Below are 22,527 nucleotides of genomic sequence, written 5' to 3' on the forward strand. Positions count from 1 at the left end.
GTCCACTTCAGGTCACCACAGTCCTCCACAGTCCACTTCAGGTCACCACAGCCCACTTCAGGTCACCACAGTCCTCCACAGTCCACTTCAGGTCACCACAGCCCACTTCAGGTCACCACAGCCCTCCACAGTCCACTTCAGGTCACCACAGTCCTCCACAGTCCACTTCAGGTCACCACAGCCCACTTCAGGTCACCACAGTCCTCCACAGTCCACTTCAGGTCACCACAGTCCACCACAGTCCACTTCAGGTCACCACAGTCCTCCACAGTCCACTTCAGGTCACCACAGCCCACTTCAGGTCACCACAGCCCTCCACAGTCCACTTCAGGTCACCACAGTCCTCCACAGTCCACTTCAGTCCTCCACAGTCCACTTCAGTCCTCTGGTCTCTCCAGTAACACCTTGTTCTCCTGCAGGATCTGCTCCCTCTGGCTCACGTGAAGCGGATGCAGGAGGTTTATGATCTGAACTCCATCATGAACTCAGAGATCCGCTTCAGGTAAGAAGTCTACATCAGGTCAAGCCCCTCCCCCTCCCAGTAAAACCTCCTGTGATTGGCCGTCGTCTCTCTGCAGGTGGCTGCGGCTGTGTGTGCGGTCTAAGTGGGAGGATGCGGTTGCCATGGCGCTGAAGATGGCGACAGAACAGGGCAGGATGAAGTTCACACGACCGCTCTTCAGGTACCGTGAAACTCAACTGACACTTTAATTCACTTTAATTCACTTTAATTCACTTCATTTTATTTCATGTTACTTCATTCAACAGTTCATTTAGTTTCACTGACACTTTACTTCACTTCTCAGTCACACATCAGTTTAAATTTCACTCTTTGTGTTTCAGTCGTTTTTGTAGTTTTTGTAGTTTTTATGTCGTTTTTGTAGTTTTTGTAGTTTTTCAGCATTTAATGATCCAGTTTCCTGTTTTGTCTCCAGAGAGGTCTTTAACTTTGAAAAGTACCGAGAGGAAGCGGTCCGAGTGTTTCTGGCGACCCGAGGCGCGATGCACCCGGTCACCGCTTACCTGGTGGCCAAAGACCTGAAGGTGGACGCCGGCCAGACCCCCAGTCTGTAGACCAGGAACCAGTCTGTTAACCAGTCAGAACCAGTATCGACACACAACAACTGTATCAATCAACCGACCAATCAAATGTGTTTCTCTCTGATGAAGAGTTTCTGTCTGAAAAGTGATTTTATAAAGAAATAAAATCTGTATGAAACGTTTGACGTCTTGTTTTTAGTAGATCGACTGAAATGAATCCAGAAGTGTTTTAACGTGTTTCCAGCAACAGTTTCAGGATGTTTGCAGAACTTCCTGTTGTAGCAATAATTCAGTTTGTTAACAGGAAGTTACAACCCGGACTCACTGAAACACTCTGAGGTTGTGAAACAATGTTCACAAACATCTGAGCAACATGTGGAAGGTGTTTAGGTTCTTATAGATTATAGATTATTATAATTAAAGTGCTGTGATCTGTTTCCACTGCAGCACAAAGACCAAACATCCAGTAAAACCAGTTAGCCAGGATCATTTCCTCTGGTTGTCAATAGCAACGGCCTCAGTGTTTCAGCTTTAGTCAACGACACCTGACTGACATTTGATCTGTTTTATCATTAATGTTTTGTTAAATAATAAATCAGTTATTTGCATTTAAATTGTCCCCGAACTCGTTTTCACTATTAAAGTATTTTATCACAAGTTAGTGATACTGACTTTAAAAACAACAACAATGTTTGTGTGACTGATCTGTTAAATGAAGGTTTTACAGTGTAAATACTTTAGTTTCATTCATCGTTTCTGTGTTTATTAATAACTGAAGATGCTTCAATCGATCATTTAAAGTCAAACAGTAAAATATGAGAATATTGTAGAATATTCAGATATTTCACGTGTAGTTTTGTAAGTTTCGTCATTCTGTGATTTCAAATTATTTTATTCACTTTTTAAGTTTTTAATTATTTTTGTTTAATTATTATGAAAGAACTCTGATCCCAGATGTTTGCAGCTGTGTGATGAAGTTGACATCATGTGATCATTAAACTCTTCATGTGTTCATCACGTTCGCATCGACAGACACTTTGTAGCAGTGAGATGAAAAACCACAGAAGCACAAACATCAGCTGTCAGTTGTTTATTCTCCAACATACAGAAGGCTGTTTGATTAATAATCAGTCACATGACTCGTTAGTGACGGCAGGCGTCGATGGCAGCTGGAACATCAAATAAGGCGGTTTGGTGAAGTTCGGCACGACGATCAATACGTCTCAACTACTTGAACACAGATTAATAATCAATAACAGGAGAGAAGTCGTCGCTGGTGGCCGACGTCAGGAAAACGTTACTAACTAAATATTTTGGCTTCATTTAGACAAAAGAAGTTTTAAGTTGAACTGATATTAAAGATGATTATAAACACAGTTTGGATCAATAAAGCAGTGACACGATACTGTTAACGTTGTTTTACTGTTATTTATATTATTGACCCAAACTGAAGCCTGTTATCATCTACTCGTTTGTTGTTGATTGTTAAAGTAACGTTAATCTGATGTTGTTGCTGCTTCATCGACTCAAACTGGGTCAAAGTGTAACTCGCTGGTTTTTAGTGTTTATTGAAACATTATTGGATCATTTCACTGATCATCAGGTTTTGTTTGGACTCTCAGTGAGTTTAATGATGTCATCACTGTTGTTTTCTTCTTCTTTGCATCTTTAAAGCCTCTATAACATATTTCTGTCCTCCACAGTCTGATGTGTGTGATGATGAACCAACAGAGACTCTGCAGCTCCTCTCGGCTTTACAGAGCTTTATAGTGAGTTTCAGCTCATTGTTTATCTGTCCGGCTGCAACTTTACTGTTCTGGTTCAACTTCAGCGTCTCGTAGCGTCGTTTCGGGCCTCAGCAGGCAGCTGGTCAGTTAGCTGCAGACTAGCTGGTGAACATCGTGGAGCATTTAGCAGCTAAAGAGCCGGATGTTTCCCTCAGGAGCTGATAGAGAGCAGGAACAGAGCTAAAAGAGAGTGAATATTGGATATCAGGTCCAGCAGAGACTCTGGAGACCAGTTCAGGTCCAGTGCAGACCCAGTTCCCGGGAAATCATGACGGCCTCCAGATCCTGGTCCTCCTGGCGCTCCTGCAGCCTCTGCTCCTCCAGCAGAGACACCAGAGCATCTCTCTGCTCCACCACCTCCAACATCTCCTCCAGGATCAGACGCTCTGCCAGCAGCTCCGCCTCCTCCTTCAGGTGGTCTGAGACACATAGAGGACACACAGGTGAGGTCCAGGTGTGAGGGGACACAGGTGTAAAACAGGTCTGAGGGAACAGGTGTGAAACAGGTCTGAGGGGACACAGATGTGAATCAGGTGTTCAGGTGCTGGGCAGGTGTAATGAATGAGTGCGATGTTACCGTCCACAGCCATCCTCTCTCGGAGCTCCTGCTGCAGGCGACTCTGCCGGTCCTCCAGCTGCAGCTCTCGAGCACTGAAACACAGAACAGGTAGGTCTGAGACCAGGTCCAGGAGGTCCTGACCAAGTCCTGAGGGATTCAGATCTGCTGAGTTTATTAAGTCGGAGGTCAAAGATCAAGTACTCACAATATGATGAGCTCAGACTCATATCGAACTAGAGCGTTCTTTTGCTGGACCAGCTGAAACCACTGCTGCATGAGACCCGGGTTCTCCAGTTTACCCAGTCCTGCAGAGAGAGTAATTAATTATTGATTATTGTAATTGATCCAGATTAAATTAGACTCTGTCACTTAAAGAGAAATTACTGTTAAATGTTTTAAATGTCACATTTTACTGCTGTGGTGACACAGAGACAGAATCTAAACCAAAACCCGTCTGACTAAAGATCCATCACAGGAAGAACTGTTACGGCCCCAGGACCCCTGCCAGGACCAGGACCCCTGCCAGGACCAGGACCCCTGCCAGGACTGCTGTGTGTTATGTGTGTGTTGTGTGTATGTTGCTGGTTCCTGGTTGGTTGGAGCTGGAGGCAGCTGGCCATTGTCTTTACGTTGCATAAAACCCGCCCCCCATCCTGGTGGTCTGGCGGCTCCCTCTGCTCTGGCACCACGTGGCGTTAAGCTAATTAATGACATTGACCAACTGAACTTTGTACCAAAGGTCAGTTATTCTTTGAGTTGTGTCTGTTCTATTGAAGCGTTCAGCGGGGTTTGATGGACTCATCAATAACTCAACCTGCAGCCAGTGATCACCTGTTATAAACATGGCCGCCTCAAGTGTCCGGTAGATCACTGATCAATAAGCAGCGTTGTGATGGCGGGAAACATGACGTCAGAACTATGTGAAGAGTCAGAAACTGATATTCTAAGCAAAGAGCAGCTTTCTCAGCATCACGTCATGGTCGGACTAAAGGTTTCTAAAACACTGCAGGAACTGGATCAGTGCATCCAAAACACCATCAGAGGATCAATACAGCGAGCTTTAGTCCCCCGAGAGACAGAAACTTCATCACAGATACACAATCTGATAAATAAAGAACAGTCAGCACATGTTTGTATTTATAAGTACTATAAATATATACTGTACTATATTAGTACTATATGATGTAGTTCAGTAACCACAGTACACTGTAGAATACTGCAGTTTGCAGTAGTATACTGTAGTATAGTGTACTACAGTATACTACAGTACACTACAGTAGTATTGTACTACAGTACTATAGTATACTGTAGTACTACAGTATACTACAGTACACTACAGTAGTATTGTACTACAGTACTACAGTATAGTGTAGTACTACAGTGTACTACAGTACACTACAGTAGTATTGTACTACAGTACTACAGTATAGGTGAACTCACCTCCCAGCTGAAGGTCGATATCTGTGTTGTCACCAGAGTCTCCCCAGAAATCTGACAGACAGACAGACAGGTACGCTCAGGTGAGTCCAGTCTGATCACTGTGTGTGTGTGTGTGTGTGTGTGTGTGTGTGTGTGTGTGTGTGTACCTGCTTCTCCTCTCAGAGCTTTCTCCACCATCACTCCTCTCTCCTCCAGCTGTCTCTGCTTCTCCTCCACCTGCTGCAGCTGCCTCTGGATCATCTGTAACACACACACACACACACACACACACACACACACACACACACACACACACACACACACACACATACGCACACACACACACACACACACACACACACACACACATGCACACACACACGCACACACACATACGCACACACACACACACACATACACACACATTAATATAACCCTACGCTAACCTTAACTTTAAAACAAGTCTTCATCTTAAATGAATGATTTAGATTAAGAGAACTCCTCCAACTCGTCTCGTATAATTTATATACAGTAACATTAATTCACCTGTTGGCTCTTTAAGAGAAGCGTCTAACTGTGGACGTCAGGTGTCTGAGCCAATGGGAAGAGAGGAAGGTCACCTGAAGTCAGGTGTTTCACAACATCCTGTATTGTGATGTTTTTAAGCCAAAGATAATGTTCCACAACGTGGACATGAAGGTTCTTCACTAACTAACTTCCTCCTCAGGTGGACTCACCTGGTCTGTCTCTGTCCTCAGGTGGACTCACCTGGTCTGTCTCTGTTCTCAGGTGGACTCACCTGGTCTGTCTCTGTTCTCAGGTGGACTCACCTGTGCCTTGTGGAGTCTCTTCAGCTCTTCCTTTTTTGCTTGTCTTCGAGCGGCTCTCTGAACCCGTCGGGTGATTTTGGCATCCAGGTCTTCGTCTTCGGGCTCTTGTTCCCTCTGGAACAGGGTCTCCTTCACGCTCAGACTGGACGCCTCCTTCGGCTGGACCAGGACTCCGACCACCTCAGTGGGACATGAGGACAGTCCATCTGAGTCCTGGACCCTGACCTTCAGAGAGCGTCTCTGTACCAGCAGAGACCACAGGTGTTACAGGTATGATGGGACTGAGACTAGAACCTTCAGGTGTGACGAGACTGAGACTAGAACCTTCAGGTGTGACGGGACTGAGACTAGAACCTTCAGGTGTGACGGGACTGAGACTAGAACCTTCAGGTATTATGGGACTGAGACTAGAACCTTCAGGTGTGACGAGACTGAGACTAGAACCTTCAGGTATTATGGGACTGAGACTAGAACCTTCAGGTGTGACGAGACTGAGACTAGAACCTTCAGGTGTGACGGGACTGAGACTAGAACCTTCAGGTGTGATGGGACTGAGACTAGAACCTTCAGGTGTGACGAGACTGAGACTAGAACCTTCAGGTGTGACGGGACTGAGACTAGAACCTTCAGGTGTGACGGGACTGAGACTAGAACCTTCAGGTATTATGGGACTGAGACTAGAACCTTCAGGTGTGACGAGACTGAGACTAGAACCTTCAGGTATTATGGGACTGAGACTAGAACCTTCAGGTGTGACGAGACTGAGACTAGAACCTTCAGGTGTGACGGGACTGAGACTAGAACCTTCGGGTGTGACGGGACTGAGACTAGAACCTTCAGGTGTGACGAGACTGAGACTAGAACCTTCAGGTGTGACGGGACTGAGACTAGAACCTTCAGGTGTGACGGGACTGAGACTAGAACCTTCAGGTATTATGGGACTGAGACTAGAACCTTCAGGTGTGACGAGACTGAGACTAGAACCTTCAGGTATTATGGGACTGAGACTAGAACCTTCAGGTGTGACGAGACTGAGACTAGAACCTTCAGGTGTGACGGGACTGAGACTAGAACCTTCGGGTGTGACGGGACTGAGACTAGAACCTTCAGGTGTGACGAGACTGAGACTAGAACCTTCAGGTGTGACGGGACTGAGACTAGAACCTTCGGGTGTGACGGGACTGAGACTAGAACCTTCGGGTGTGACGAGACTGAGACTAGAACCTTCAGGTGTGACGGGACTGAGACTAGAACCTTTAGGTGTGACGGGACTGAGACTAGAACCTTCAGGTGTGACGGGACTGAGACTAGAACCTTCAGGTGTGACGAGACTGAGACTAGAACCTTCAGGTGTGACGAGACTGAGACTAGAACCTTCAGGTGTGACGAGACTGAGACTAGAACCTTCAGGTGTGACGGGACTGAGACTAGAACCTTCAGGTGTGACGGGACTGAGACTAGAACCTTCAGGTATGACGGGACTGAGACTAGAACCTTCAGGTGTGACGGGACTGAGACTAGAACCTTCAGGTGTGACGGGACTGAGACTAGAACCTTCAGGTGTGACGAGACTGAGACTAGAACCTTCAGGTGTGACGGGACTGAGACTAGAACCTTCAGGTGTGACGAGACTGAGACTAGAACCTTTAGGTATTATGGGACTGAGACTAGAACCTTCAGGTGTGACGGGACTGAGACTAGAACCTTCAGGTGTGACGGGACTGAGACTAGAACCTTCAGGTGTGACGAGACTGAGACTAGAACCTTCAGGTGTGACGGGACTGAGACTAGAACCTTCAGGTGTGACGAGACTGAGACTAGAACCTTCAGGTATTATGGGACTGAGACTAGAACCTTCAGGTGTGACGGGACTGAGACTAGAACCTTCAGGTGTGACGGGACTGAGACTAGAACCTTCAGGTATGATGGGACTGAGACTAGAACCTTCAGGTGTGACGGCTCTGAGACTAGAACCTTCAGGTGTGACGGGACTGAGACTAGAACCTTCAGGTATGATGGGACTGAGACTAGAACCTTCAGGTATGACGGGACTGAGACTAGAACCTTCAGGTGTGACGGCTCTGAGACTAGAACCTTCAGGTGTGACGAGACTGAGACTAGAACCTTCAGGTGTGACGGGACTGAGACTAGAACCTTCAGGTGTGACGAGACTGAGACTAGAACCTTCAGGTGTGACGAGACTGAGACTAGAACCTTCAGGTGTGACGGCTCTGAGACTAGAACCTTCAGGTGTGACGGGACTGAGACTAGAACCTTCAGGTATTATGGTACTGAGACTAGAACCTTCAGGTATTATGGTACTGAGACTAGAACCTTCAGGTGTGACGGGACTGAGACTAGAACCTTCAGGTGTGACGGAACTGAGACTAGAACCTTCAGGTATTATGGTACTGAGACTAGAACCTTCAGGTATTATGGTACTGAGACTAGAACCTTCAGGTGTGACGGGACTGAGACTAGAACCTTCAGGTGTGACGGGACTGAGACTAGAACCTTCAGGTGTGACGGGACTGAGACTAGAACCTTCAGGTGTGACGGAACTGAGACTAGAACCTTCAGGTATTATGGTACTGAGACTAGAACCTTCAGGTATTATGGTACTGAGACTAGAACCTTCAGGTGTGACGGGACTGAGACTAGAACCTTCAGGTGTGACGGGACTGAGACTAGAACCTTCAGGTATTATGGTACTGAGACTAGAACCTTCAGGTATTATGGTACTGAGACTAGAACCTTCAGGTGTGACGGGACTGAGACTAGAACCTTCAGGTGTGACGGGACTGAGACTAGAACCTTCAGGTGTGACGGGACTGAGACTAGAACCTTCAGGTGTGACGGATGGGTCTGTACCTTGATGGCGTATGCTCGTTTAAAAGCCAGAGCGTGAGGGACGTATGGAGGCTGAGAGACGGAGGACAGAGACCGTCAGAAAACACAAACAGACTCATCACAGGTCACCAGAGGTCACCACAGGTCACCACAGGTCACCAGAGGTCACCACAGGTCACCAGAGGTCACAACAGGTCACCAGAGGTCTGTACTATGAAGCAGGTTTTCAGTCCTATGACGGTGGTTCACTTCTTATCAAGGTTAATCTAAATCATGGACAAAAGTCCCAAATTACAATAAAATGATTTTTTAAAAAGATCAATATATTTTTTTATAGATCAGTAGAAACATTTTATTGTTTCATGTTTCTGGTTTTAAATCAGAGCTTCTAACAAACGGAGATCGTTTACGACACTAAACACATATTTTAATAGTTTAATAGTGATTTTACTCTCTGATTCATGGCTGCAGTCAGAATAACATCAGACAACTGCAGATAAACACCAGAGATCAATAATCCTCACTGTTAATTGGCTCCATGATTATAAATCATCAGTCATTAAATACTTTTACACTCTTTGCTTCAGCAGCAGAAACAGTCTGACGTTACTTTAAGTTTGTTATGTGACATATTCAGATGGTTTGTAAACAGTGAAAATACTCCCTCTATACTTCAGTCATATAGAATAATTCCTACATGTATTTTATTTATTTATGATTTCTAGTGTTTGTTGTATGATTACAGGCTCGTTTACATTCACTTGGTTGAATCTGCAGGTTCTTGGTTTCACTGTTTCATCTCATATGAAGAACTTCATTCATGGTTCTGATGACATCGCTCGTTATTAATGACCCGCCTCTTTCACATGAACGCGCTCGTTATTAACGACCCGCCTCTTTCACATGAACGAGCTCGTTATTAACGACCCGCCTCTTTCACATGAACGCGCTCGTTATTAACGACCCGCCTCTTTCACATGAACGCGCTCGTTATTAACGACCCGCCTCTTTCACATGAACGCGCTCGCAGCTGTTAAACCAGAGTTACTGAGCTGGTTGGTAACAGCTTCATAGTTCTGGTTCTGGTTCTTCATAGTTCTGGTTCTGGACGGTTAATGTGAGGCTCAGTGAAGCCAGATAACCAGAAGATCCTGGATATGTTGAACCTGCTTCATAGTTCAGACTCCACAGTCACTGAACTCAACTAACTACAACTATCTACTGTATTTCTACTGTTTTAAGTCTTTAAGGACAAGTTGAGTCTCAACTGCAGAGAAACGTCTCAAGTCACATGAAACAAGTCCGAGTCAGCTGAGATAAGTTCAGTCTGAAGTCTTGTAAAGGAGTCTACAGTCACAGAAACTGAACCATCACTCCATCTAACAGAGCTGATGTACAGAGCCTCCTCCTGTGATACCTCCTCCTCCTCCTCCTCCTCCTCCTCCTGCTGCTGCTTCTCCTCTTTTATTGAGACTCTCTGAATTTCAGACGCGAGGTCGAACAGCTCCAGACGCAGCTACGAACACGAGAGGACAGTTAACCCGTAGACGTCTCATATATAATGTAGACTATATGATAAAAAGCTGCAGCTGTCGCTCTAATGATGTTGAATCTGATGGATTTTATTTTTCTGATATAAACTGTCTGATGTTTATAGAAAACTTATCAAAGTATTGATAAACTCACCTGTGTGATCTAATGCGTCCAACACAGCAGCTTCTCCATAAATTCTACTTTTATGAAGTTTATACATTTTGGGTTTTGTTGACATTGTCAGAAAGGTGATAATTCTGCCGTATGTTTATTACTCATACTAGTCATACTGGTGCTGCTGGTGAACTGGAGTGTTATTGATAATTTGTCCCCCTCATGTATGTTAATGGAGTATCAATATTATCAATATAATGCACCCCAGAGAAGCTGCTGTGTTGGACTGCGTTAGATTGCACAGGTGTTCCTGATAAAGTGGCCGCTGAGTGTATTGATGTATTGATGTATTGATCACATACATGATGAAGACCATGGCTGTGGTGTGAGCTGTGCTTGAGTCTTACGTTGTTTCTGGGCGTCAGCGAACATCTCTGCAGCAGAGTGGACGAGTCCAGATCAGATTCTTCTGTCAGAGTGAGACCTCTTCTCAAATCTGAGACAACAAACAGGAAGTAGAATCATGACCTCATCACAGTGACATCACTCTGCATGCGTGTTACAGTCATCATCACCTGTTGCTCTCCTGGGATTGGCTGCTTCCTTCTTCAGCTTCCCTGCACCTGGCAGTGAAGCCCCGCCCCTCTTCTTCTTCTTCCTGTTTCCAGAGAACACCGCCCTCCACAGGGCTCTGGCCCCGCCCCCCTCCTCCTCCACCTGTCTGAGGGGCGGAGCCTCCCGAAGACCCCTCAGGTGGAGGAGGAGAGCCCCGCCCCCGGCCTGCAGAGGGGGGAGGAGTCGAGGGGGGAGAGTGTGTGCTCCTCTGCGTCTCCTCCTTCCCTCCTCTTTATCTGGCCCCGCCTCCTCCTGGTCTGACCACGCCCCCTCCTGATATGGCACCGCCCCCCTCTCCTGCAGGACGAGGGGCTTCTTTGGCGGCAGTTCAGGGTTGATGTCATCAAAAGCGCCCCGCCCTCTGGCTCCTCCCCAAGAGGCAGGTTGGGGGGCGTGTCTCTGAGCTGCTGTTTCTATGACGACCAGAGGCATGAACTGTGTGGGCGGGGCTCCCTCTCTCTCGTCGTCGAGGCTCGTTGAGCTGACGGAGGGGGCGGAGTCAGGCGTGGTGATGAAGGAGGCGGTGGAGGGTGTGTGGACGAGGGGCGGAGTCACAGGTGAGGGGGCGGAGTCAGGCGTGGTGAAGGGGAGGTGAGTGTCAGAGGAGGTGGAGTCAGGCTCCACTGGTGTGACATCACTTCCTCCAGCTGATGAGATGAGAGGAGGAGAGATGCCCTCCTCTGGGGGGGGGGGGGGGGGGCACAAAAATCAATCATCAATCATCGATCAGTCAATAATCGATCAGTTTTTAATCACAGTTCATTAAGATACGTTCAATATTGAATATTGAGTGATATATTATATATACACACATGGTGGGTGATCAATAAACTCAGTATATTTAAATGAGAATAAATATCTGTAATAATAAATAATAATAATAATAAATACATTATTTATTCTGGGGAGAAAATTGAGCAGCTGATTAATATTATAATAATAATCAATAACATTTATGTTGATAAAAATATCATGACAGCAGAGAGTTGATGAAGTTAAATTATTATTATTATTATTATTATTATTATTATTATTATAATTGGTTTGGATGCTACCTGTCTCCTCCTCTAACAGGAGCCACAGGCCTGAACGACGCTCCACCTCCCAGGGACTGTACTCCCCTTCTACCAGCAGGGGGAGACACAACAACACCACAACATCACACAACTACATCACATTAAAACACAACATCACAACACAACAACACAACAACACCACAACACCACAACATCACACAACTACATCACACAACAACATCACAACATTAAAACACAACAACACAACAACATCACAACACCACAACATCACACAACTACATCACAACACCACAACACAACAACACCACAACATCACACAACAACATCACACAACAACATCACAACATTAAAACACAACACCACACAACATCACAACACCACAACATCACACAACTACACCACAACACCACAACACAACACGACAACACAACACAACACAACAACACCACAACATCACACAACAACATCACAACATTAAAACACAACAACACAACAACATCACAACACCACAACATCACACAACTACATCACATTAAAACACAACACCACACAACATCACACAACAACATCACAACATTAAAACACAACAACACAACAACATCACAACACCATCACAACACCACAACACAACAACACCACAACATCACACAACAACATCACACAACAACATCACAACATTAAAACACAACACCACACAACATCACAACACCACAACATCACACAACTACACCACAACACCACAACACAACACGACAACACAACACAACACAACAACACCACAACATCACACAACAACATCACAACACAACACAACATCACACAACTACATCACAACACAACAACACAACACAACATCACAACATCACACAACTACATCACAACACAACAACACAACAACACAACACAACAACACCACAACATCACAACACAACAACACCACATCACACAACAATATCACAACACATCAACACAACACAACATCACACAACAACATCACAACACAACACAACAACACCACATCACACAACAATATCACAACACATCAACACAACACAACATCACACAACAACATCACAACACAACACAACAACACAACAACACAACAACATCACAACACAACACAACAACACAACAACATCACAACACAACACCACAACACAACAACATCACACAACAACACCACAACACAACACAACAACACAACAACATCACAACACAACACAACAACACAACAACATCACAACACCACAACATCACACAACTACATCACATTAAAACACAACACCACACAACATCACACAACAACATCACAACACCACAACACAACAACACCACAACATCACACAACAACATCACACAACAACATCACAACATTAAAACACAACACCACAACATCACACAACTACATCACATTAAAACACAACACCACACAACATCACACAACAACATCACAACACAACACAACATCACAACACCACAACATCACACAACTACATCACAACACAACACAACATCACAACATCACACAACAACATCACAACACAACACAACAACACAACAACATCACAACACAACAACATCACACAACAACACCACAACACAACACAACAACACAACAACATCACAACACAACACAACAACACAACAACATCACACAACAACACCACAACACAACAACACAACAACATCACACAACAACACCACAACACAACACAACAACACAACACAACATCACACAACAACACCACAACACAACACAACATCACACAACATCACACAACAACACCACAACACAACAACATCACATTAAAACACAACAACATCACAACAAGCTGTGGATTCAAACTAACGACCTGACAGACAGGAAACAGAAAAACAAACTGAGACCTACCATCACTGGACTCCATCTCACTGCCTCCCCCGTCTTCATCCTCATGGTCCTCCTCCTCCTCCTCCTCCTCCTCCTCCTCCTCCTCCTCCTCCTCCTCTTCTTCACCTCTCAGGTGGAGGTGGAGCTGCAGAGCCTCCTTCCATGAAGCTCTGGCCGTCTCTGAGGTCACACGGTGGTGATGGCCACCGCCGCCGCTCTCCTCCTCCATATCCGACTCTGAGCTGAACACAGAAAAACAAACAGTTTCACATCAGAGGAGGAGGAGGAGGAGGAGGAGGAGGAGGAGGAGGAGGAGAGAAATGAAGAGGAGGAGGAAGAGGAGGAGGAGGAGGAGGAGAGAAATGAAGAGGAGGAGGAAGAGCTTATGTATGGAAGATCATTACTGCCAGGAAGTGAGGAATGATAAAAATAAAAATACTCATGTTAACACTTAAAACATCATAATCATGACTGTATAATAATTATAATTCTGACTGGAAATGATCAGTTTTTACCAAAAAAGTATTAAACTTGACACAATTTTGATGTATTTTATAATTTTAACTCATACTTTTTTAAAAACATAAATTTACATACGCGTGGCGTGTTTCTTGTATGTTCACAGTACACTGACCTGGAGCTGTTGGCGTGTTTCTTGTATGTTCACAGTACACTGACCTGGAGCTGTTGGCGTGTTTCTTGTATGTTCACAGTACACTGACCTGGAGCTGTTGGCGTGTTTCTTGTATGTTCACAGTAAACTGACCTGGAGCTGTTGGCGTGTTTCTTGTATGTTCACAGTAAACTGACCTGGACCTGTTGGCGTGTTTCTTGTATGTTCACAGTAAACTGACCTGGAGCTGTTGGCGTGTTTCTTGTATGTTCACAGTAAACTGACCTGGACCTGTTGGCGTGTTTCTTGTCCACACACAGGTTGAATTGGTTCAGCGCCTCCTCAGAGATCTCCTCCGGCTCCTCGGCTCCCTCCAGCAGCTCCGTCTCCACCTTCGAGCTCCGCCGGTAGTTTTCCAGTTCGATCCTCTCCGGCGTCGCCACCAGCTTCTTCCCCGCCTCCATCAGAGAAACCACTGCATACACACGTACACAGCCGCGCACACACACAGACACACACAGAAACACACACACACTAAAGCCCACATTGATCCCAGTTTAAGGACGACCCTCAGTGTGGACAGGTAAGATGACAGAAAGACGACGCAGGTGAAGCGAACTCACCTGAGGAGCGACGACGGTCAGCTGCTCCAGAGATCAGAGAGTCAGCGGAGGAGAGCGATGGAGCGGATCCCAGAGACGCCTTGAAACAAAACAAACACACTCAGTTCTACTAAAGTTTATTTTCAACATGAAGCTGATGGAGCTGAACACTTTATTTCACCGGCCAAGACAAACACAGCTGAATGAAACATCGTCTCCGTGAGTACCAGCACGCAAAAACAATAAAACATGGACACCCTAGCAACCACCTTGAACTCCATGGTTACCAGCCAGGAAACCTTAGCAACCACCTGCTAGAACCCTGGCAACTGCCAAGAACATCCTAGCAACCAACACTACAGCACAAAGTATTCAGATATTTGACCTAAACAAAAGTACCAATACTGTGTAAAATACTCCATTACAAAGTCCTGCACTTGGAAGTTTACCTTGAGGCGGGCGGTGGTTATCAAAGTTTTACCCGTCAAGGACACAAGTTATACCACAGACCCCCATTTACATGTTTTATTACAGAAAGTGTATGAAACCCAGGACCAGAATAGTCATATGTTCTGTCTTTGTGTTACTTATGGATGGAATTATAGTGAAAATAAATTATTCCTCTTGTTGCTGGGGTCTCCCTGGAACCCCTCAAGGACCCCTGGGGGGTCCCCGGACTGCACTTTGAGAACCAATGCCTTAAAGTAATTATGTATTAACAACAAAAAGTACTTAAAGTGTCATAAGTAAAAGTACTCTGGTCCTCGCAGAGTGTCATAATATTATATTACTGCATTAATTATTACACATGTATTCACTGTATACTGTAAACATCACTGTAACCATGTAAATTAAATAATCCAGTATAATCCAGTATAATCCAGTATAATCCAGTATAATCCAGTATAAAATAACAAATATTTTGCATCGCTGGTTTCATGTTTTATATTCTTGTTGCTTGATTTTATTTTTATTGTGAATCTCTGGAGTTTAAACAGATCTGAATCTTTATTTAGACAAAAAGTTCTTACGACTGAAGTCCGGTGAGAAGAAGCTTTGTCAGACGGCGTCGGTCTCTTCCTCGCCGTTGGAGCGCTCAGACGAGAGTCGTAGTGCTGCAAACAGTAAAACGTCCCTGAGAGAAGAAGAAGGAGTCAGACAACAGGACAGATGTTCTACAGATGTTCAGACAGCTCTCTCACACAACTTCATGTTTTTATACCAACATTCAAACTCTCTCCCGCCTCCCCTTCAAACTCTGGTCATGTGACCACTCTGCTCTGATTGGCCGGAGAGTTTTATGCAAACAAACTTAAGATCTTGTTTGTCCTGAAGCTCAAACACACAATAAACATATTGTGTGACGAAAATACACACACACACGAACACACACTGGATGTGTGAGGCACGGGGCGCTAACACACACACACACACACACACACACACATATACACAAGTCACATGACAGCACAGTGTGATCATGTGGTTAATCAGAGATCTGCGGGCAGCAGCAGTGATCAGTGTGAAATCAGACTGATGAGACGAAGATCTGAATCATCAGTGCAGCTGTCAGACTTTAATCTGTTTATCATCAATAATCAGTCTATAAACAGTTAATAAATGGTTTATATCTCACCGTAATGTAGTTGCCAATACCATATTTTCTCATGAGTGATAGGACAGGTTCACAATTTCTCACGTCCATCTTAAACCAACAGTCAGTGTGTTTCTTGCTGTAATCATTCCTCCTGTTCATACTGACCATTAGAAGATCCTTCATAATGACCTTACAATGGAAGTGATGGAGGACAAAATCCACAGTCTGAAGCTAATATGAAGCTTCAGCGTCCAAATGAGTCAAATCAAGTAGATATCTTTCAACGTTACAGTCTTTTTAGTGCCAAAGTTCCTCTTTTTGTTACTATACTTCCACCTGCAGCTCAACAGGGAAACACTGTCCGAGGAAACACAAAGAGGGAATTTGATGCTAAAAAGACTGTAAATGTGTCAGATATCCACTTGATATGACTAACTCAGACTGCTGAAGCTGAATAGAAGCTTCACACAGACTTTAAATGACTGTGTGGACACACTGTGGATTTTGGCCTCCATCACTTCCATTGAAAGCACATTTGAAGGATCTTTAATATCCAGTATGAACAGGAGGAATGATTACAGACACCTGACTGCTGGAAACACTGTGAACTCGTCCCATAACTTTTCTTCTCTTTTGTCTTTTACTGGCAAAAATAGCCTTCCATGTGTCATACATTTACATATTTGTGTGAAAGTTTGAATTCATCAGTAATGAAGAGTCTCTGGTGTGTTTTGTTTAGACATATTTAAATGTCTCTATGTTATGGCGGGGACAGAAATCTGAAACCAAAACTACACTGCTGGAGATTTGGGTGAACAGACCTTTTAACCAAGAGACTTCACCATGAATGTGTCTTTTTCTCATCTTTGTTTCCTGTCAGTGAACTCACCGCTGGGGGCGTGGTATGCGTATGCGGCGAGTCTCAGCGTGCTGCTGCAGAAGTCGCATTGGAAGCAGCTTCGGTGGAAGAACAGACCTTCAGCACTCAAACGCTCCATCACATAAACTCTCTGCTTACAGAAGAAACACACGTCGCTGCTCCCGACAGGAAACACAGACTGACTCTAAACAAGCAGAAGAAGAAGAGAATGAGGTCATAACCTGTCGATGATGTCAGAGGTTATCCTTAGAGATGATCTGAAGATGACTGATGACATTAATGGTTAGTTATTATTAAAGGTTCCTGTGAAGTTTCCTTCCTCATAAAACATTTATATTTTAAAACCTACATGTTTACGTCCAAGTTTTACAGTCAATTTACTACCTGTGTAGGCACTTAACTGCCTCTGTAGTCACTTTACTGCCTCTGTAGGCACGTTACTACCTCTGTAGTCACTTTACTGCCTCTGTAGGCACATTACTAATTCTGTAGGAACTTTACTGCCTCTGTAGTCACTTTACTACCTCTGTAGGCACTTTACTGTCTCTGTACTCACTTCACTACCTCTGTAGGCAAGTCACTGCCTCTGTAGTCACTCTACTGCCTCTGTAGGCACGTTACTACCTCTGTAGTCACTTAACTACCTCTGTAGTCACTTTATTACCTGTGTAGGCACATTACTTTCTCTGTACTCACTTCACTACCTCTGTAGGCAAGTTACTGCCTCTGTAGGCACTTTACTGCCTCTGTAGTCACTTTACTGCCTCTGTAGGCATGTTACTACCTCTGTAGGCACGTTACTACCTCTGTAGTCACTTTACTGCCTCTGCAGGCACGTTACTACCTCTGTAGGAATTTTACTACCTCTGTAGGCACTTTACTGTCTCTGTACTCACTTTACTACCTCTGTAGTCACTTAACTACCTCTGTAGTCACTTTATTACCTGTGTAGGCACATTACTTTCTCTGTACTCACTTCACTACCTCTGTAGGCAAGTCACTGCCTCTGTAGTCACTCTACTGCCTCTGTAGGCAAGTCACTGCCTCTGTAGTCACTTTACTGCCTCTGTAGTCACTTTACTGCCTCTGTAGGCACTTTATTACCTGTGTAGGCACATTTCTTTCTCTGTACTCACTCCACTACCTCTGTAGGCATGTTATTGCCTCTGTAGGCAGTAAATTACATGCAAATGAAATGAAAATAGAATACAAATAGGTGGATGGAAACACATTTAAAGTAAAATGTTTCCTTTACATATTAAATTTACATCAGACTCTCAGCTGAGAGTTGTCACATTGCATGTTTGTTTTCTTAGTTCAATGATTTTTCTATGTAACTCTGCAAAAAGTCCCTGAGAGGCCTCAGGCCGACTCCATGAATTATGGACTCAGAGCTTGCAGCGCTTAAGGGTTTCATCACGCCTGTTAAGTCCACAAGTCCGGGGAAGTCCTGGTGTTTGGATTTAAATGTGTCTGCACTGAAAACTGTTCAGCTGTGCAAACTGATTCATTCTAACTCAGTTTCAGTTTTATTTGTACACATTTTGTTTTTTAACCTAAGGGCCAGCTGTGGCTCCAGAGGTAGAGCTAATCAGAAATCCACTAGTCAGAGGATTGGCGGCATGTTTTTGGTCTGTGTGAGGAGACTGAAGCTTATTGAATAATTATTTAAGTAATTTTCTGAGCAAAAATTCTTTTGTTTCCATTTCCCCAAATGTGAATATTTTCTGGTTTTCATTCCTAATAAACCGGTTCTCTTTGGGTATGGGACAATTTGAAAAGTCACCGCTGAATTTTACAGGTTGGAAAAATCAGCAAAATAACTTTCCCATTAATCAATAATGAAAATAATTGACCAGACAGATTTAATTGATTTCTAAGTTCTGCGACATGATTTAAATCGTTCAGTTGAATGTGCTCATACTCTTCAGTTGTTTGGTCTGATGTGTTTTTCACTCATATTAAACTTAATAAATAGAAACTTGAACAGTGAAATGAAGGTCAGTATTGAGAGTTTTAAATCTGTGTTATTTAAATCTTAGTGAGGACACAAAGTGCTCAGTCAGCAAACTTCAGTTTAGAGATATTCAGCTGCAGGCGTTCTGCTCTCAATAGAAACTATTCATGAGCTTCAGAGTGAGAACAGTGTGTTATTGATCACATGGAGGAGCGTGCCCTGCAGAGCCAAACACAACTGAAACTAAAGCCGAGGAGAACGACTGAAGCCGCAGGAGGAAACAACTGCCGGCTCGTTATTTCAGTCTGTGTCAGATTCTTAAAGACGCAGAGGAGAAAACAAGGTCAGAGTTTAGATGTTGTCCAGATCTGACAGTTGAGACAGAGTCACAAACACCTGCACAATTACCCAGAGTTCAGCGGGGCGTCGTACCTGCTCGTCCCTGCTGTCCGCAGACTGACACCTGATCTTCTCTTTGAATCGAAAACTCATCTGCTCCTGTTGCTGAGTCCGTTTCCTCTGATGGAGACGTTTCCACGGAGACACAGGAGGACAGATGGACAAAACTTTAAAATTTACGATATGGTGCAGGAGGTTCAAACTCAACATAAACGTTATATCTTTATGTAAACTGTGTGTCAGAGTCAGTTCTGCTGTGTGAACATCAGCTTTTCTAATGTTAAACTTCTACTTTGCAGTTTTCTTGATCACTGTGTAAACTTAATACAAAATGTCCCTTCTACAACTTTAACCTAATTTAGACCATAAAATCAATTTTATCCATCAAATAATTCGTTTTAAATTCATTCAAAGGTTTTATTTGACTCCCAGAAAACGCTTCACACTCACTTCTCCGAACAGTACATAACAATGCTGAGGTGGGACTGCAACACGTATTCCTAGTTTACCTGAAGTTTTACTTCTAAATGATGACTCAGTAATTAATGTTACCAAATCTCAGAGAAGACTTCGACTTTTAGGTCTGACAGAAATCTGCAGATCAGATTCTCTCAGTATTAGACGTCATCTCTCTGGAGCTCTCAGTGAAAGTTAAATTAATCTGTACAACTCAGACTGAGAAATAACGTCTGTGACTGTTCACACATGTTCATGCCATCATCAAGACGTGATGTGTGTGGTTCTGTGGTTGTTTCTGGACTGTTTATGGGGGGAAATGTTGTCAGGCAGTTGATGAATGTCATAATGTTCATGGACAGACGAGACTGTCATGTCAGTATGTTCATGTTAGAATATTCTATGTCCAGTGTTACAGATGTGAGCAGAGGCTGATGATTTGCTATTTTGTTCAATCTAACCTCCAGTGTTGCAGAAACGAAGCTTTAGAAACAGCAGCTTCGCTCTCTTCGCCCTGAGTTTTGCGCCTCAGGTTACGTGCAGCTTAAAGGACGGATTCACTATTTTTCAGTCAGGAGTCCAAATGAACATTAAAGCTGTTTTTCTTGCTGTAATCATTCCTCCTGTTCATACTGACCATTAGAAGATCTTTCATAATGCACTCTGACGATAAATCTATATAATCTGCAGATTGTAAAATCACTTTTCTCTCTTTAATCTTTAGCTTCAGCTGAAATGAAACTTTTCCTGCTGCTCACAGCTCGTTACTCAGGAATAAATGTATCCTGTCATTTTTATTTACAGTGAATTAAAAAGATACTAAAACTGAAGATTGAACATAAAGCAGTAAATGTATCTACTGTGTGAACTACATTAGTGTATTAATACTGCAAGTGTTTCAACATATTTATTAGACTCCTATAAATCCTTTCAAATTAAAGTGTATAAATAGAAACAGAAATAAAGGAATTCAGTTTTAGTTTTGTTGAATGTTGTTGACGCTACCAGCTATGAAAGCTAATGTGTTAGCATGTTAGCTGTTAGCTCTCCAGCTAACAACAAAATTATTAGAAGACAGTTTTACTGTGACCGTCAGATGTGATCAGGACTTATCAGTGATCAATCAAACAACAAAGTAGAAGTGACTGACGATCAATAACTGAGAGCAGATAGCTGATAAACAGAGTTTATCTGTATTTTCAGTCACTAACAAGTGTTTGTTTATTTTATTTGTTTGTAACTGTGTTTGTTTACATTCCTGATGGATCATTGTGGATAATAATCAATAATCCTGTCGTTCACCTTCACGTCTGGTTTCTACAGTTTCACACGTTTACTGTGACATCATCAGACCAGCGTGATGACGTCATTAAAGGGAAACTAAAGAAGTGATGTGAGACTGAAACACCCTACTGGTCTCTACTGGTCTCTACTGGTCTCTACTGGTCTCTACTGGTCTCTGCCAGTCTATACTGGTCTCTACTGGTCTCTGCCAGTCTATACCGGTCTCTACTGGTCTCTACTGGTCTCTACTGGTCTATACTGGTCTCTGCCAGTCTCTACTGGTCTCTACTGGTCTCTACTGGTCTATACTGGTCCATACCGGTCTCTACTGGTCTCTACCGGTCTCTACCGGTCTCTGCCGGTCTATACCGGTCTCTGCTGGTCTCTACTGGTCTCTACTGGTCTCTACTGGTCTATACTGGTCCATACCGGTCTCTACTGGTCTATACTGGTCTCTGCCAGTCTCTACTGGTCTCTACTGGTCTATACTGGTCCATACCGGTCTCTACTGGTCTATACTGGTCTCTGCCAGTCTCTACTGGTCTCTACTGGTCTCTACTGGTCTCTACTGGTCTATACTGGTCCATACCGGTCTCTACTGGTCTCTACCGGTCTCTACCGGTCTCTGCCGGTCTCTACTGGTCTCTACTGGTCTATACTGGTCCATACCGGTCTCTACTGGTCTATACTGGTCTCTGCCAGTCTCTACTGGTCTCTACTGGTCTATACTGGTCCATACCGGTCTCTACTGGTCTATACTGGTCTCTGCCAGTCTCTACTGGTCTCTACTGGTCTCTACTGGTCTATACTGGTCCATACCGGTCTCTACTGGTCTCTACCGGTCTCTACCGGTCTCTGCCGGTCTATACCGGTCTCTGCTGGTCTCTACCGGTCTATACCGGTCTCTACTGGTCTAAACTGGTGTTTACCGGTCTCCATGACGATGGCTGGACAGGAGCATCTGATGCCGGAGGGAGTCTGGTCACTGGCTCCCCCTGCTGGTCGACACACAGTGTTATTACTATTGTTGTTGTTGTTGTTACTATTGTTGTTGTTGTTGTTGTTATTATTATTATTGTTGTTG

The 22,527-nt window shown here is 44.0% G+C and overlaps 2 protein-coding genes across 4 annotated transcripts in view; one reads left to right on the forward strand and one right to left on the reverse strand.

Annotated features, from left to right (window-relative positions):
* The window catches only part of lta4h (leukotriene A4 hydrolase), a 6,959-nt gene extending 5,304 nt beyond the window's left edge, over positions 1–1,655 (forward strand). The window contains exons 17-19 of the mRNA XM_044343230.1: positions 420–502; positions 579–683; positions 936–1,655. Of these exons, the coding sequence (XP_044199165.1) occupies positions 420–502; positions 579–683; positions 936–1,074 (327 nt within the window). The 3' untranslated portion in view covers positions 1,075–1,655. The remainder of the gene's footprint in view (positions 1–419; positions 503–578; positions 684–935) is intronic.
* A 461-nt stretch (positions 1,656–2,116) lies between these two features.
* The window catches only part of LOC122975053 (protein-methionine sulfoxide oxidase mical3b-like), a 34,137-nt gene continuing 13,726 nt past the window's right edge, over positions 2,117–22,527 (reverse strand). For 2 of the 3 annotated variants that reach the window (XM_044343227.1, XM_044343226.1), the window contains 16 exons: positions 22,373–22,441; positions 19,737–19,823; positions 17,357–17,531; positions 15,902–16,005; positions 14,892–14,970; positions 14,554–14,743; positions 13,677–13,897; positions 11,804–11,872; positions 10,709–11,428; positions 10,541–10,629; positions 5,637–5,876; positions 4,974–5,067; positions 4,828–4,878; positions 3,593–3,692; positions 3,406–3,479; positions 2,117–3,247 (listed from right to left, as the gene is read on the reverse strand). In XM_044343227.1, coding sequence (XP_044199162.1) covers positions 3,063–3,247; positions 3,406–3,479; positions 3,593–3,692; positions 4,828–4,878; positions 4,974–5,067; positions 5,637–5,876; positions 10,541–10,629; positions 10,709–11,428; positions 11,804–11,872; positions 13,677–13,897; positions 14,554–14,743; positions 14,892–14,970; positions 15,902–16,005; positions 17,357–17,531; positions 19,737–19,823; positions 22,373–22,441 — 2,547 coding nt within the window. In that variant the 3' untranslated portion in view covers positions 2,117–3,062. Of the gene's footprint in view, positions 3,248–3,405; positions 3,480–3,592; positions 3,693–4,827; positions 4,879–4,973; positions 5,068–5,636; positions 5,877–8,507; positions 8,573–9,935; positions 10,003–10,540; positions 10,630–10,708; positions 11,429–11,803; positions 11,873–13,676; positions 13,898–14,553; positions 14,744–14,891; positions 14,971–15,901; positions 16,006–17,356; positions 17,532–19,736; positions 19,824–22,372; positions 22,442–22,527 lie in introns of all 3 variants that reach the window. The other variant, XM_044343228.1, reaches the window with a different exon arrangement.

Source organism: Thunnus albacares, chromosome 23, assembly GCF_914725855.1.
Source record: "Thunnus albacares chromosome 23, fThuAlb1.1, whole genome shotgun sequence".
NCBI classification, from domain to species: domain Eukaryota; kingdom Metazoa; phylum Chordata; class Actinopteri; order Scombriformes; family Scombridae; genus Thunnus; species Thunnus albacares.